Source organism: Brugia malayi, assembly GCF_000002995.4.
Source record: "Brugia malayi strain FR3 genome assembly, contig: Bm_v4_Chr4_scaffold_001, whole genome shotgun sequence".
NCBI classification, from domain to species: domain Eukaryota; kingdom Metazoa; phylum Nematoda; class Chromadorea; order Rhabditida; family Onchocercidae; genus Brugia; species Brugia malayi.
This window is the reverse complement of record NW_025062478.1, coordinates 10,607,423-10,621,158: the sequence shown is the minus strand read 5'-3', so window position 1 is coordinate 10,621,158 and position 13,736 is coordinate 10,607,423. Positions and strand designations below refer to the sequence as shown.

At 27.3% G+C, this 13,736-nt stretch overlaps 2 protein-coding genes across 3 annotated transcripts; one reads left to right on the top strand and one right to left on the bottom strand.

The window, feature by feature from the left end:
• Positions 1 to 1,324: 1,324 nt before the first annotated feature.
• Positions 1,325 to 2,046, bottom strand: Bm4261 (small heat shock protein - nematode, putative; the record flags this gene model as incomplete). Of its 2 annotated transcripts, none has more annotated exons than XM_043082359.1 (2): positions 1,325 to 1,678; positions 1,867 to 2,046. In XM_043082359.1, 2 exons carry the CDS (start codon positions 2,044 to 2,046, stop codon positions 1,325 to 1,327), a joined length of 534 nt encoding a protein of 177 aa, XP_042938293.1. The 2 variants fall into 2 exon arrangements, with proteins under 2 accessions (XP_042938293.1, XP_042938294.1); XM_043082360.1 differs by having other exon boundaries at positions 1,867 to 1,998.
• Positions 2,047 to 4,674: 2,628 nt separating this feature from the next.
• Bm3210 (small heat shock protein - nematode, putative) lies at positions 4,675 to 5,396 on the top strand (the record flags this gene model as incomplete). The annotated part of the gene is made up of 2 exons (XM_001894338.2): positions 4,675 to 4,854; positions 5,043 to 5,396. The coding sequence occupies 2 exons, from the start codon at positions 4,675 to 4,677 to the stop codon at positions 5,394 to 5,396; spliced, it is 534 nt and encodes a 177-aa protein (XP_001894373.1).
• Between the last annotated feature and the right edge of the window lie 8,340 nt (positions 5,397 to 13,736).

Sequence of the window (13,736 nt, the reverse complement as noted above, 5' to 3'; positions counted from 1 at the left end):
AGTGAATCACAGAGATTTATAGTAGTTCACACTGCTTAGCCTTCATTCTTCTACATTTCGGATGGAATTTCATTAAGTCCGAAGTCTTTTCAGTTTTCATCGATTACTGCATGATGTGACGTAGCAATGGTGGAAGATAGAAAGTGTTCAGATGATTGATTTACTAATAAAAATTTCATATCACTGATAAAATTGAAAGCACTTGCACACTTACACTAAGTAAACAATTCAAAGCTAACTTACTCAGGTGAGATCTACTCTGAACCTTGTTTGTGGTCCATTAATTGCTTTCAGAGCTTTACATAATCTTCTGCAATCATCGGAATGCTACTAGTATAATTGAATATTTTCTGTTAGATTGACCCATTACTTTATTCTAAATTCCTCCAAGTCTCTATTTAACCTATTGCATGCAACATGAAAAGCCCTTCTCATCCACGATGCTTAGTAAACAACTCTTTTCCTTTATCTTCGATCTTTTGATCCTTTTCATCGAAGCAATCTTTATTTTCGTTTGAACAGAATCCTAAATATTATTTAAAAGGTTGCTTTGCAACATACCAATTTTAATAAATTGCTAAAATGCATCCGACAGTGGGTCTAGTTTTTTTTCCGGTTTTAGCTTAAGAGTAAAAATTGGAAACATTTAAGTTTCTAAATATCCGTTCGTCATAAAAATATATTTAAAGGATTAATCATTTTACCAGAGATCTTGTAAAAGTCTGAAAACATAACAGAACGCATCATTCTGGCTGATCAAATACAAAAGTTGTGGGTTTGAGCGATATAAGTTAAATTATCGGGAACACAAATTTTCCCTAACTTTTTGGTAGTATATCAATATGAAAACTGTTCATTTGTTATTCGAATAACACAGATTAAACAAATTATTTATTTAATAAAATATTGGAATACTGATAGAGATAAAACATGCAATAATTTATTTGATTATACAGTAACGCATGAAGATAAGAATGAAAGTAGAATATTTCGAAAAAACGATCAATTGCTTTTGTAATGAAATAACATAAAACAATTGAAGAAGGGAACGTCTGACAAAAAAAACTATTAAATTCATTATCAAGAAAATATCCATGAATGAAAAGCTGAAGATGTAAAAATTCAAGTTAATTTGAATGAAGGATTTTTCGTCTGAAAGAAACTGACAGACTTGTAAATGAAAGGGATGAATAGCAATTGCAGCTAACGGAAAGAATTGTTGCGGTTTATACGAACGGATGAGTGAGTGAATTCAAAATTCATTCATGAAACATTTCCTCTTTTTAATATGTACAGTGAAAATATACAAAGTGGCGTAAGAATTTCACTGCCCTGTACCGTTTGACGCCGATTTCTCACTTGCTTCCGGTTCCTTTGGAGATGCTCGAATAGGAATGTTTCGTGCTGCAGGTAAACCGATCATTGTTTTGGTGGCGCAGATTGTCAGCACTCCTTTATCGGACAAATGCGATTCGATAGTGTCAGTTTGCACTTCTTCTGGCATGACGTATTTTCGAACGAAGTGACGTTCAATACTGCCATGTCCTGATTGATCGTTACGTTCCTTGTGATGACCCTCAATACTTAGTTCACGATCTCGAACCGATACCGAAAGTTCCTTCGGATGGAAATGAGAAACATCAACTTGAATTGCAAACTTATCCTTTTCATTTATTACCTGAAATTTACAATTCAAACATTTAAAATATTGAATGAATGAAAACAAAAAAGGACGAATGATGAGATTTTGTACAGCCATGAAGACATTTTCATAACATTTTTAGGCTAATACCAATAATTAAAATCAATTCAATTAAAATCAATGTATGATAATTTCAAATCTAAAAATAGCAAATGCTTATTTACCTCTCCGAGCGCATTTCCGATATTGCATTCGTTCAGTACTGGTTGGTTTAGCCAATATGGCGCAACACTTTGCAGTGGTCGATAACGGTCATCGAATGTATTATCAAGAAGATTCACTATGAAACGTTCCATCGGTGAAGTATAGAAGTAATCTCGAGGATTATAACGGAAAACTGACATCGTAACACTTACTGAATTATCGACAGATTCTTCTAAACGGAAAAATATTTGAAGAAATTACAACCAAAATTTAAAAAGTTTCCGAAGAAATCGAAACTGCGTAACTATTCTGACAGTATTGTTTAGGTTTAGACCTTGTTGGAAGTCTTATCTAATAAAAAGAAAGAGAAATCAGAATGCTATCATCCCAAGGCTTACTACCAAAGAAACATATAACCTTAGGCCCATTTCAAATGATTACTCAAAATTCAAAAGATTCCTTTTTTACTGAAAAGAAATTTGATTAGAAAAATTGAAAATAATTAACGGAGAAGGAAACGAGAGGGAACTACTGTCAGATGGACTATTCACCGGTTATTGAATTGGGCAACAACGGTTAGATAGAAAGGGATGTGCCGGATAACTCCCTGACTGGATCCGGTCGATAACAAAATAGCATTGGTCAGTGCATCCATCGCAGTCTCTCTTATATAGTCTTTCAATCGGAATTTTCCAGCAATTTCTAGCACTGATGCAAAATGGCGCTCTGTTCCGTATTGATTGAATCTGTTGTGTTCACCCGTTGCTGCTGAAGGCCAAAGATTATTCTGGAACTCTCGAGAACACTTTGTTTTTTCATTCCGTCTTGCTTGCACTTATCAGCGTGGGAATTTCAAACTTTTAATGCAAAAATAAGAAAATATGGGAAAAATCACATTGGCTAAGGTCATGCGATGATGATTAAGGTCAAAAAGATTTTGTCGTATTGAAAAGAAAGATTTGCTTATCTTTGATAATGCAGTATAGATCATAGATCATTCCGGAACTTTCTTGAATGCCTTGTCTTTTCACTCTTTTTGCACTTATCGACAAAAAAACAAAAGGGAAAGAAGAAACGAAATGAAAAAAAAAAAACAAAAAAAAAAGCAAAACAAAACGAAAACTTTTTGTGATTATACTGAAATTAGTATAAACACTTTAAAGTTTTAATGTAAAAATGAAAAGATTTTGCTGTAATGGAGAAAACATTTGCTTACTTCTGGAAATGAATATTAATATCTAATTAACCACTTGAACTGAGATGCAAAAGATAGCAATTATATCATTTTTGATTTGAAATGGCCAGTTTTGCAATTTATGGAGAAAAGTTTTAAAGTGCAAATTTCTAAGTACAAAAATGGAAAACTTTTCATTTATAAATTAGACTCATGTATAAAATAGGCCAGTTATAATACTAAATCATATTGGTCATAATTTTCCATAAGTTTTAAATTCATCATTATTATAAAAGTTAGCATTTAATCTTTGTCAGATATGATTGCATTTTCCAACAAATTAACTTTAAATTTGCCACAAAATTGAAATTGATGTTCGAGATGAGATATTAAAGTGTAAAAATAACAAACTTTTTCTCTCTTCATTATTTTCGGAATATAATTTATTTTTATTTCCGAAATATGTTTTAAGTTATTAGTCTTCACAATATCGATGTGATTTTTTCATTAACTAAGAATTTAAGACTTTATAATTTCTGTTCGGCAACATAATACATTATAGAATGGACAAATGTTTTCAACTTTTCTAAGATTTCATTTTTTCTTAATTTTTAGTTTCTTTTTGTCTTTGCATTACAACTTGAAAGTTTCCATCCATAACTGCAGCATAAGCACAAAAGATTTACATTAAAACTTTAAAGTGTTTATACTAATTTCAGTATAATCACAAAAAGTTTTCGTTTTGTTTTGCTTTTTTTTTTGTTTTTTTTTTTCATTTCGTTTCTTCTTTCCCTTTTGTTTTTTGTCGATAAGTGCAAAAAGAGTGAAAAGACAAGGCATTCAAGAAAGTTCCGGAATGATCTATGATCTATACTGCATTATCAAAGATAAGCAAATCTTCCCTTTCAATACGACAAAATCTTTTTGACCTTAATCATCATCGCATGACCTTAGCCAATGTGATTTTTCCCATATTTTCTTATTTTTGCATTAAAAGTTTGAAATTCCCACGCTGATAAGTGCAAGCAAGACGGAATGAAAAAACAAAGTGTTCTCGAGAGTTCCAGAATAATCTTTGGCCTTCAGCAGCAACGGGTGAACACAACAGATTCAATCAATACGGAACAGAGCGCCATTTTGCATCAGTGCTAGAAATTGCTGGAAAATTCCGATTGAAAGACTATATAAGAGAGACTGCGATGGATGCACTGACCAATGCTATTTTGTTATCGACCGGATCCAGTCAGGGAGTTATCCGGCACATCCCTTTCTATCTAACCGTTGTTGCCCAATTCAATAACCGGTGAATAGTCCATCTGACAGTAGTTCCCTCTCGTTTCCTTCTCCGTTAATTATTTTCAATTTTTCTAATCAAATTTCTTTTCAGTAAAAAAGGAATCTTTTGAATTTTGAGTAATCATTTGAAATGGGCCTAAGGTTATATGTTTCTTTGGTAGTAAGCCTTGGGATGATAGCATTCTGATTTCTCTTTCTTTTTATTAGATAAGACTTCCAACAAGGTCTAAACCTAAACAATACTGTCAGAATAGTTACGCAGTTTCGATTTCTTCGGAAACTTTTTAAATTTTGGTTGTAATTTCTTCAAATATTTTTCCGTTTAGAAGAATCTGTCGATAATTCAGTAAGTGTTACGATGTCAGTTTTCCGTTATAATCCTCGAGATTACTTCTATACTTCACCGATGGAACGTTTCATAGTGAATCTTCTTGATAATACATTCGATGACCGTTATCGACCACTGCAAAGTGTTGCGCCATATTGGCTAAACCAACCAGTACTGAACGAATGCAATATCGGAAATGCGCTCGGAGAGGTAAATAAGCATTTGCTATTTTTAGATTTGAAATTATCATACATTGATTTTAATTGAATTGATTTTAATTATTGGTATTAGCCTAAAAATGTTATGAAAATGTCTTCATGGCTGTACAAAATCTCATCATTCGTCCTTTTTTGTTTTCATTCATTCAATATTTTAAATGTTTGAATTGTAAATTTCAGGTAATAAATGAAAAGGATAAGTTTGCAATTCAAGTTGATGTTTCTCATTTCCATCCGAAGGAACTTTCGGTATCGGTTCGAGATCGTGAACTAAGTATTGAGGGTCATCACAAGGAACGTAACGATCAATCAGGACATGGCAGTATTGAACGTCACTTCGTTCGAAAATACGTCATGCCAGAAGAAGTGCAAACTGACACTATCGAATCGCATTTGTCCGATAAAGGAGTGCTGACAATCTGCGCCACCAAAACAATGATCGGTTTACCTGCAGCACGAAACATTCCTATTCGAGCATCTCCAAAGGAACCGGAAGCAAGTGAGAAATCGGCGTCAAACGGTACAGGGCAGTGAAATTCTTACGCCACTTTGTATATTTTCACTGTACATATTAAAAAGAGGAAATGTTTCATGAATGAATTTTGAATTCACTCACTCATCCGTTCGTATAAACCGCAACAATTCTTTCCGTTAGCTGCAATTGCTATTCATCCCTTTCATTTACAAGTCTGTCAGTTTCTTTCAGACGAAAAATCCTTCATTCAAATTAACTTGAATTTTTACATCTTCAGCTTTTCATTCATGGATATTTTCTTGATAATGAATTTAATAGTTTTTTTTGTCAGACGTTCCCTTCTTCAATTGTTTTATGTTATTTCATTACAAAAGCAATTGATCGTTTTTTCGAAATATTCTACTTTCATTCTTATCTTCATGCGTTACTGTATAATCAAATAAATTATTGCATGTTTTATCTCTATCAGTATTCCAATATTTTATTAAATAAATAATTTGTTTAATCTGTGTTATTCGAATAACAAATGAACAGTTTTCATATTGATATACTATCAAAAAGTTAGGGAAAATTTGTGTTCCCGATAATTTAACTCACACCGCTCAAACACTTAAATGTTTCCAACTTTCACTCTTAAATAAATAAACAGCACCAAAGGCGCCAAAGCATCTATCTGCGGATCATTTCATTGCTGCTAAATACAAATCGTATAATTCTGAATATTTCAGCGATACATAAGTAAATATCTTATTATGAAGTATTAGGACGTAGACTCAACTGTGAGATGATCCGATTATTACGAATTTACAATTCTTTAAGCCATATTTTGATGTCTCTGAGAATTATCCATTTATCCTAAGTTTTATATCTCTTGATTTTTCGTTATTCTTCTTTGTATCTTAAAAAATTGATATTATTTCTCACACTCCTTTGTTTTATTGCTAAAATTTTATTTGTAAGGTGAAATTTTTTCATGGTTTCATTTTTGAAATTATGAGAAAATACCTTCAGCATTGATCTATTTATTAACTCAGACTTTGGGCAGAATTAATTTTTGATTTTCATCGATATGCACATTTTTCATCTTTTTTATTCTTTTTTTTTAATGGTTGAATAAGATTGGAAGACTGAGAAAAAGGGAAAAGAACTTTCGGGTAATTTAACCAATTTCTTATATTTTTCATTTCAAGCATAATATGCGGGTAGATCGATATATATATATATGTGGCACAACATGTGGTAATATGGGTTTATCTGCTTAGCGGGTGGTTTATGGCTTTTTCAAAAAAAAAGAGAAAAGAGAAAGAAAGAAAATAATGGGATGAGCAGTAATGAAAATAATACTAGAATTCTTCAATTTCTTTTTTTCTTTCAAAATTAAAAAATTAGAATTGAAATGAATGTTTGCGCAATACTTTCATTCTCTTTCCTTGCTTGCTAATAAAGTTTCAAAAAAAGAAAATAATAATAATCATTTCTTCATATAATAATTTTAAAAATTAATTAAAGAGACAAATTTTTGAAATATACTTTTTGCATAATTGGAATTGAAATGAATGTTTATGAAATTATTATTATTATTATTATTAAAATAAGTTTTTGTTATTAAAATGCTATTTATAAGAATGAAATTAATAAATATATTAAAAAATAACTTATGCGACAATTTACAGTTTATGCGACAAATTAAACTGGAAACTGCGAAGAAGCTAAAAGTAATAAAGTTTATCTCTTAAATAAGATAAATCAAATGATAAATAGTGATAATTGTATGGTTTCAATTGCGGAAGCTATATGATTAAATAAAATATTTTTAAAATGAAACTATCATCATTCATCTTTCTTTTCCATTGATGACATATGCTAATTAGAAATTGCCATGATATACTATATCCTTGTTACGGTATACTGAACTGAAGGCATTATCATAGTTGCGATTTGCGCACACAATGACGTCTGCGCCAGATGTCGGTTAATCCCATTCTTAATTCTTACCTTCCCGCTGTTTATCCTTTTATAGACTCTCTGGAAAATCCGTTTCTCTTCTGATAAACTAACAATTTACTGCACATCCCATCGCCCTTCAACATCAAAATCTTTTGTTTTAGTCGGCAAATATTTCTTCATTATTTACGATTTTTAATCCTTTCATTACTTAGCTTATATCATTTTACCCAAATTATTACCCAAATTAATGAGACTTTAAATTTTAAATTAATGTCATTACTGATCATATGACATCACTGATGTTCGCTAATTCTTTATTGAATTGTTTGATAACTATATGTGATGAAATGACAAGAAGAGAAGAGAGAATTAATTTTGTAATAGAATTAATAGCAGATGTATGTAATAATTTATCATATATATTATGTAATCATTATCATCAGATAATAATAATTGCAGAGTATCCCGGGTAAACCTATGATATAGGGGAGAAATTAATTTGGAATAATCTTTTTTTTTTTGGGAGGCCATTTCATATTTGCCCACCATCGTTAATTATGTGACACAAGTTGAAAACTACTGATAATCATAATTATAACTGCAGAATATCCAGGTAGAATCGCCAAATTTCCTGATATTACTTTTAACTTAATCAATAGAATTGTCAAATTTCTTGATATTACCTTAAAGTTAATCAATAGAATTGTCAAATACGCTAATATTACCTTAAAGTCAATCCATAGACTCAAATTCCTTGAAATAACCTTAAAGTTAATCAATAGAACTGTCAAATACGTTAATATTACCTTAAAGTCAATCCATAGAATCGTCAAATTCCTTGAAATAACCTTAAAGTTAATCTAATAAAATTGCCAAATTCTCTGATATTACCATAAACCTAATTAATATTTTCTCTCGTTGCAAAAGAAGAGAAAATGAAGCAATGACAAAGTTTGAAAATGAAAACATTATCGTACATTTAATCAATTTTTATTCTCATTTCAAAGTTTTGATGAAGCAAAAGTGAAAATAACACGACGAGATGGAATATATCAAATATTTCTGTTCAAATTTTATTATTTATAAGATGAAAGTATGATAAGTATAATAAGTAATTACAGTGTATTCCATCCAAAATAGGACATTCACAAATGTCCCATTAACCATTTATACGAGCACATTAATTTCATTGATTGAACAAAAAAGATTAGATTAAGTCTATGAGAGATATATGCAAAGAAAAGAAAGGAAAAAAAAAAAAAAAAGAAAATAAAGAAAAATTTATTACTCTTAGCGCCAATAAGAAAAAGTAAATATACTATGTGATATTTTTTGCTTTGTATATGCAAATTTCAGCTAACAAAATTCATCTTTCATTATTTCTCCAATGAATGTAAACTTTTAACTTTTGTTGAATTAAAGTAAACTTTTTTATTTCCACTGAAATTATCTCAAATTACAGTTTTTTTCTTTTTTTTTTATTACAAGTTGAAAGAAAGAAGAGAGAGAGAGAGAGAAGGACTAATAAAAAGTTAGTTTTTAATTGCAAATTTTCCTTCATTCAATAAGTAATATTTTTATTACAATCAATTTAAATGTAAATATATCAATTTAATTCTTAATTGTATTTTTTTTCAGCAAAATATTTGAATAAAATAAAATTTCTTTTTATGACATTTAGTAATTATTCAAAGAAATTACAGTGATTACTCAAAGAAATGTTTACTAAAAATAACTTTTTTATCCTTCCCTTATTGATGTTTATCATTTCAATGAATTGTTTTTAATTATTATAAAATTTATGCATTAATTCAAACTAGCAATTGAAATTTAGTAAACAATCCGTTTTGATCCATCTATTTTATGCCATTTACACTTCTTTCGTCAGCTGTTTCATCACTTTTTCCATGTAATTTAATTAGGATTAAATCACAATTCTATTAATTCGAAATGTTACATTTAATATCAAAATAAAACAACAAAACATTGTTGTAGTAATTAAATTCGATGAAAATTATAGCAATCATTTAATCTTCTCACAGTTTATCGATATTTTTTTTTTTACATTTTTAAAAAAAAAAAAATTCCGAATTTTATTTTGTTGATTGAGGAAGAAAAATTTGATTAATTGGTCATTTCAAAAATTTAATTTAATTTAATTTAAAAGGCACTATGTTGACATGGTTAATAATTTTAAAAATTCATTTCATAAAATTTTATCTACATAAGAGTTTAATTTAGAATTCAGGACGATCAATAAATTCACAAAGATAAAAAAAAAAAAAACAGAGAATGATGAATGTCAACGTTTCATTATCACATTTATTGGCTAACCCATTTGCGCCATCAGTGCACATTGTTTGTTTAAATTAGCTTTTAATATTTGAATTTTTGAAATGCTCAAGAAAAAAAAAAAAAAATCTCTACAAAAGATATTACCTACTACTCAAACATCTGCTTCTGTTAAACATTTCACATTTTTCAATAGTGAAAAAAAAAAAAAAAAAAAAAAAGAAAGAAGAAACAAAGATATTTTATCAGAAATTCTTTCTAAACTCATTTCCCATACATTTCGACAATAATTTCAATTTTTTAATTTGTTAAAAAATAATGTAAACGTATGCTTTTGGCTTATTATTATTTCAAAAATTTGTTTAATAATATTTAATAAAATAAAAATATAAAATAATAACCTTTTTACTATTGCAAATAATAAAATTTGCGATTGTTTTCACTACTATTTATGCAATGACAAATGTCGCCAATTTGAATTTTAAATAACAAATTGAAATAATTTTTTGTAAAAATATTTTTAGTAAGTTTTATGGTATATTTGATAAAAATTGATGGAAAATGTAATCACTTTTTGACTTTTTATATTTTTACACATGCAACAATTGATTAAGAATGTAATATAAAAAATGTTAAAAAAATGATTAAATTTTTCACTACTGTAAATAAAATTAAATAACTTTTACAAATAAATGAACAAAAAATTCAAATTGAAACATTTCTATAAAAAAAATGAAATTAGTTTAATTTATAAAAATCATTAAAAAAAATAACATTTTAAAAACTCATATTATAAATATATAAGTATACATATATAAATAAATAAATAAATAAATAAATATATATATAATATATAATATGGTATTTGTTTTCAATCAAGCTTTAATATATTATTTAAAACTCTGATTTAAATTCTTACTTTAAATTGCTTATTTACATAATGGGAATATAAAACGTTGAACGAGTGAATTTCAATTTTTTAACATTCAATAATCAGCTTGACAGACAATACCTCATTTATACTTACTTTTCCTAGTTATGGGCTAACTTTATGCTGATAACATTATACCAATTAGCTATAGCTATTCGTAATGAAAAACATTAATTTGGTATATTAAATTTAGTATTTAAATAGATATAATATTTAATATGTTTTTGTTTTTTTGTAAACTAAGAAGCGGAAATTATTTATTTTTATTTATTCATCAAAATAAAAAAAAAAAAAAAAATGGGAAAACAGAAATGTAATGAATATATTGTCTTTTGTTAAAAAATTCAGTAATTACTATGTATTATTAATTATCATTCCTGAATTTTAGTACTGGTAGATGTCAACGAATTAATAATTTGTTTGATTAAATTTTACAAATTTCATATTGTTATTGAAAATTATATAATTTATTAAATTATTGAAATGTTTTCATTCATTCATTTATCGACAAATTTACTTGTTTACTTGACTAAGTTAAATAGAAAGATTATCAACTGTTAATGGATAATAAGCAGTTGTTATTTGATACTAACACTACAACAATTGCCATTTTTATTGTTTATTGTTACGTCATTTGATACTTTCTCGATCGATAATAAACAAATAAATGAATTTGATAAATAACAAAAATAGCAATAAAAAAAAAGACAAAAATTCATTTAATCGATTCATTTATGTTTTGATTTATGTAAAAGTGTATTAGATAAATGTTTATTATCCTCTTTTTTTTTTTTTTTTCTTTGATCTTATTTACTCGATCGAATATTTCTTTACCCAAAGTAAAATATTCTTAATTTATAGTAGCATACCTTATGAGACAATAATTAATAAATGATTAATTAACATTTCACACTTTTATTCTCAATAATAATAGAAACTATTTTCCAAAAAATATAAAAAAGTTAAATGTTTTTTTTTTTTGGGAAAACTCCTACCTGTCTCTAATGTACAATCACTAATATAGGGCACAATGAAATTTTATTTATTTATTTTATTTTATTTATTTTTTTTTTTTACGGCTCATTTTGATCTGATTGATTGATTTATTTTTGTTGACATTTTGGATTAATGTATAGCAATCGCAAATGAATGAAAGTAATCCAAAAAAAAAAAAAATGAATGTATTCTACCTACTGCCAAATCCATCATTAATTGATATTGAATAAATAATTAAGCACTTAAAAAGGTGTGATGACAAATAATTGATTGACAACTTTTGTAATTGACAATTACACGAGAAAAAAGGAAAAAAAAAAAAAAAAAACAGGAAGAGAAAAAGGAATGAAAATACCGGAATTTCTATTCAATCATTTTAAATTTAACTACATTATCAGATCAAAATTTATGATTCTTCCTCTCAACGATAACCTAAAATATGATGGAAATGGACTGCGACGATTCAGAATGTTATTTAAATCATAAAATTAGATTATTTTAATATTGCAGAATCATTTTCTCTCTCTTATCATCATATCCTCGTACATAAAAAGTTTTTCAAAAAAAAAAAAAAAATTTATTTCAACTGAATTTTTCACGTTTTCAAATACTAATCTTAACTTTTTGCCTGAATTTAAACTAACTATTCTATCATTTTTAACTTTACTTATTCCTAACCTAAGCAAACTAAAATTTTTTTATAAGAATTAAAATATGGATATAAGCTAGTTTGTCCACAAATTAGTATTTGTATTTATACTGCTATTTTACTTTATTTATTTAAATTGGTCATTTTATCGTATAATTTAAATTAATTTCAATTTATCACTGATAATTTAAATTAGATTATAGCTAATTATATCAATAATCTATCAACTGTTCTTAGAATTATAAATATTATAAACAGTATGAGAAAGATGATAAGGAGGTGTATACATACACATACACACACACACACACACACACACACACACATACACATACATACACATACACGCACACATACACGCACGCACACACACGCACCTGTTCCATCTATTCTAAGCATTGCCAAAGTCATTTAATAATCTCTCAGCAGCGCTCTTTTCGTGCGGCAAAAAATAGCCCAGCAATTATTCTTAAAATTTATCAAATTTAAATTAGAAAAAATTAGTGCAGATTATTTGTTTGTTGTTTGTCGTTTGTTTGTTTGTTGTTGTGTTGTTTGTTTGTTTGTTTGTTTGTTTGTTGTTGTTGTTTGTTTGTTTGTTGTTGTTGTGTTGCTGTTTGTTTGTTTGAAAAAAGTGATCTAAACATTATCATTATTTCCTCATTTTTCATTCCTTATCACTCGAATTTATCAGCATACTCATTTAGCTGACAAAATTTCATTAGCCTATCCTCAAATACATCGCTTTCATCTATGCTTCATTGTTATTTTAAATTTTAACATTTAATTCTTTTACTTTCCTTTTGCCTTCTTATTTATCGCTAATACCCAATTTAAAAAAAAAAAAAACTTCAAATTTTGAAGATTAGAAAAATTTCAGCTTTATATTTTGCCTTGTGAAAATTTCTGCTTCTTCTTTTCTTCTTTTCTTTTTTTTTTTTTGTTGCTATTTGAATTTGAACTTATTTGGTGCTGCATTTTTTATTTTTCATTTCATTTTTTTCTTTTCTTCTTCAGAAATATTTTTATGCAATTCCTTTCATTCTTCTATCTTCCAAGAAAGGAAGAAAAAAAACTGAAAAATTTATTCAAATTATTAAAAAAGTTAAAAACTTTTTTTTTCTTTCTATTTATATTTATATAAAAAATTGTCACTTCTTTTCCGATGAAAATTTTTATGAAAATTTATAAGAAAAAAAAAAAAGAAAAAAAAGTTAAGTCAAATAAAATCTATTTGATGTTTAACATTTTATAATTTAGTAAAACTATCATTTTGTTGTTCGATCTTATCTCATATGAAATATAATAATTGACAGTTGTTTATGTTAGCTGAACAACTTTTAACAATTTAGACAGTTGTTCATATGTGACTCAAATCATAATTCTCTCTTTTTATTTGTTTATTTATTTATTTTTTCTTTTAAACAAACAATTTCTAGCTTATTAATAAGCAATAATTAAAGCTAAAAGGAATTTTAACAACTTTCCACTGCAATTTCTAAGTATTGTTTATTAGCATAATTGATTGTAGACTTTTATCTATAGAGTCTTCTTTTTTTTTTTAAATCCTTTTGAAATAAATTA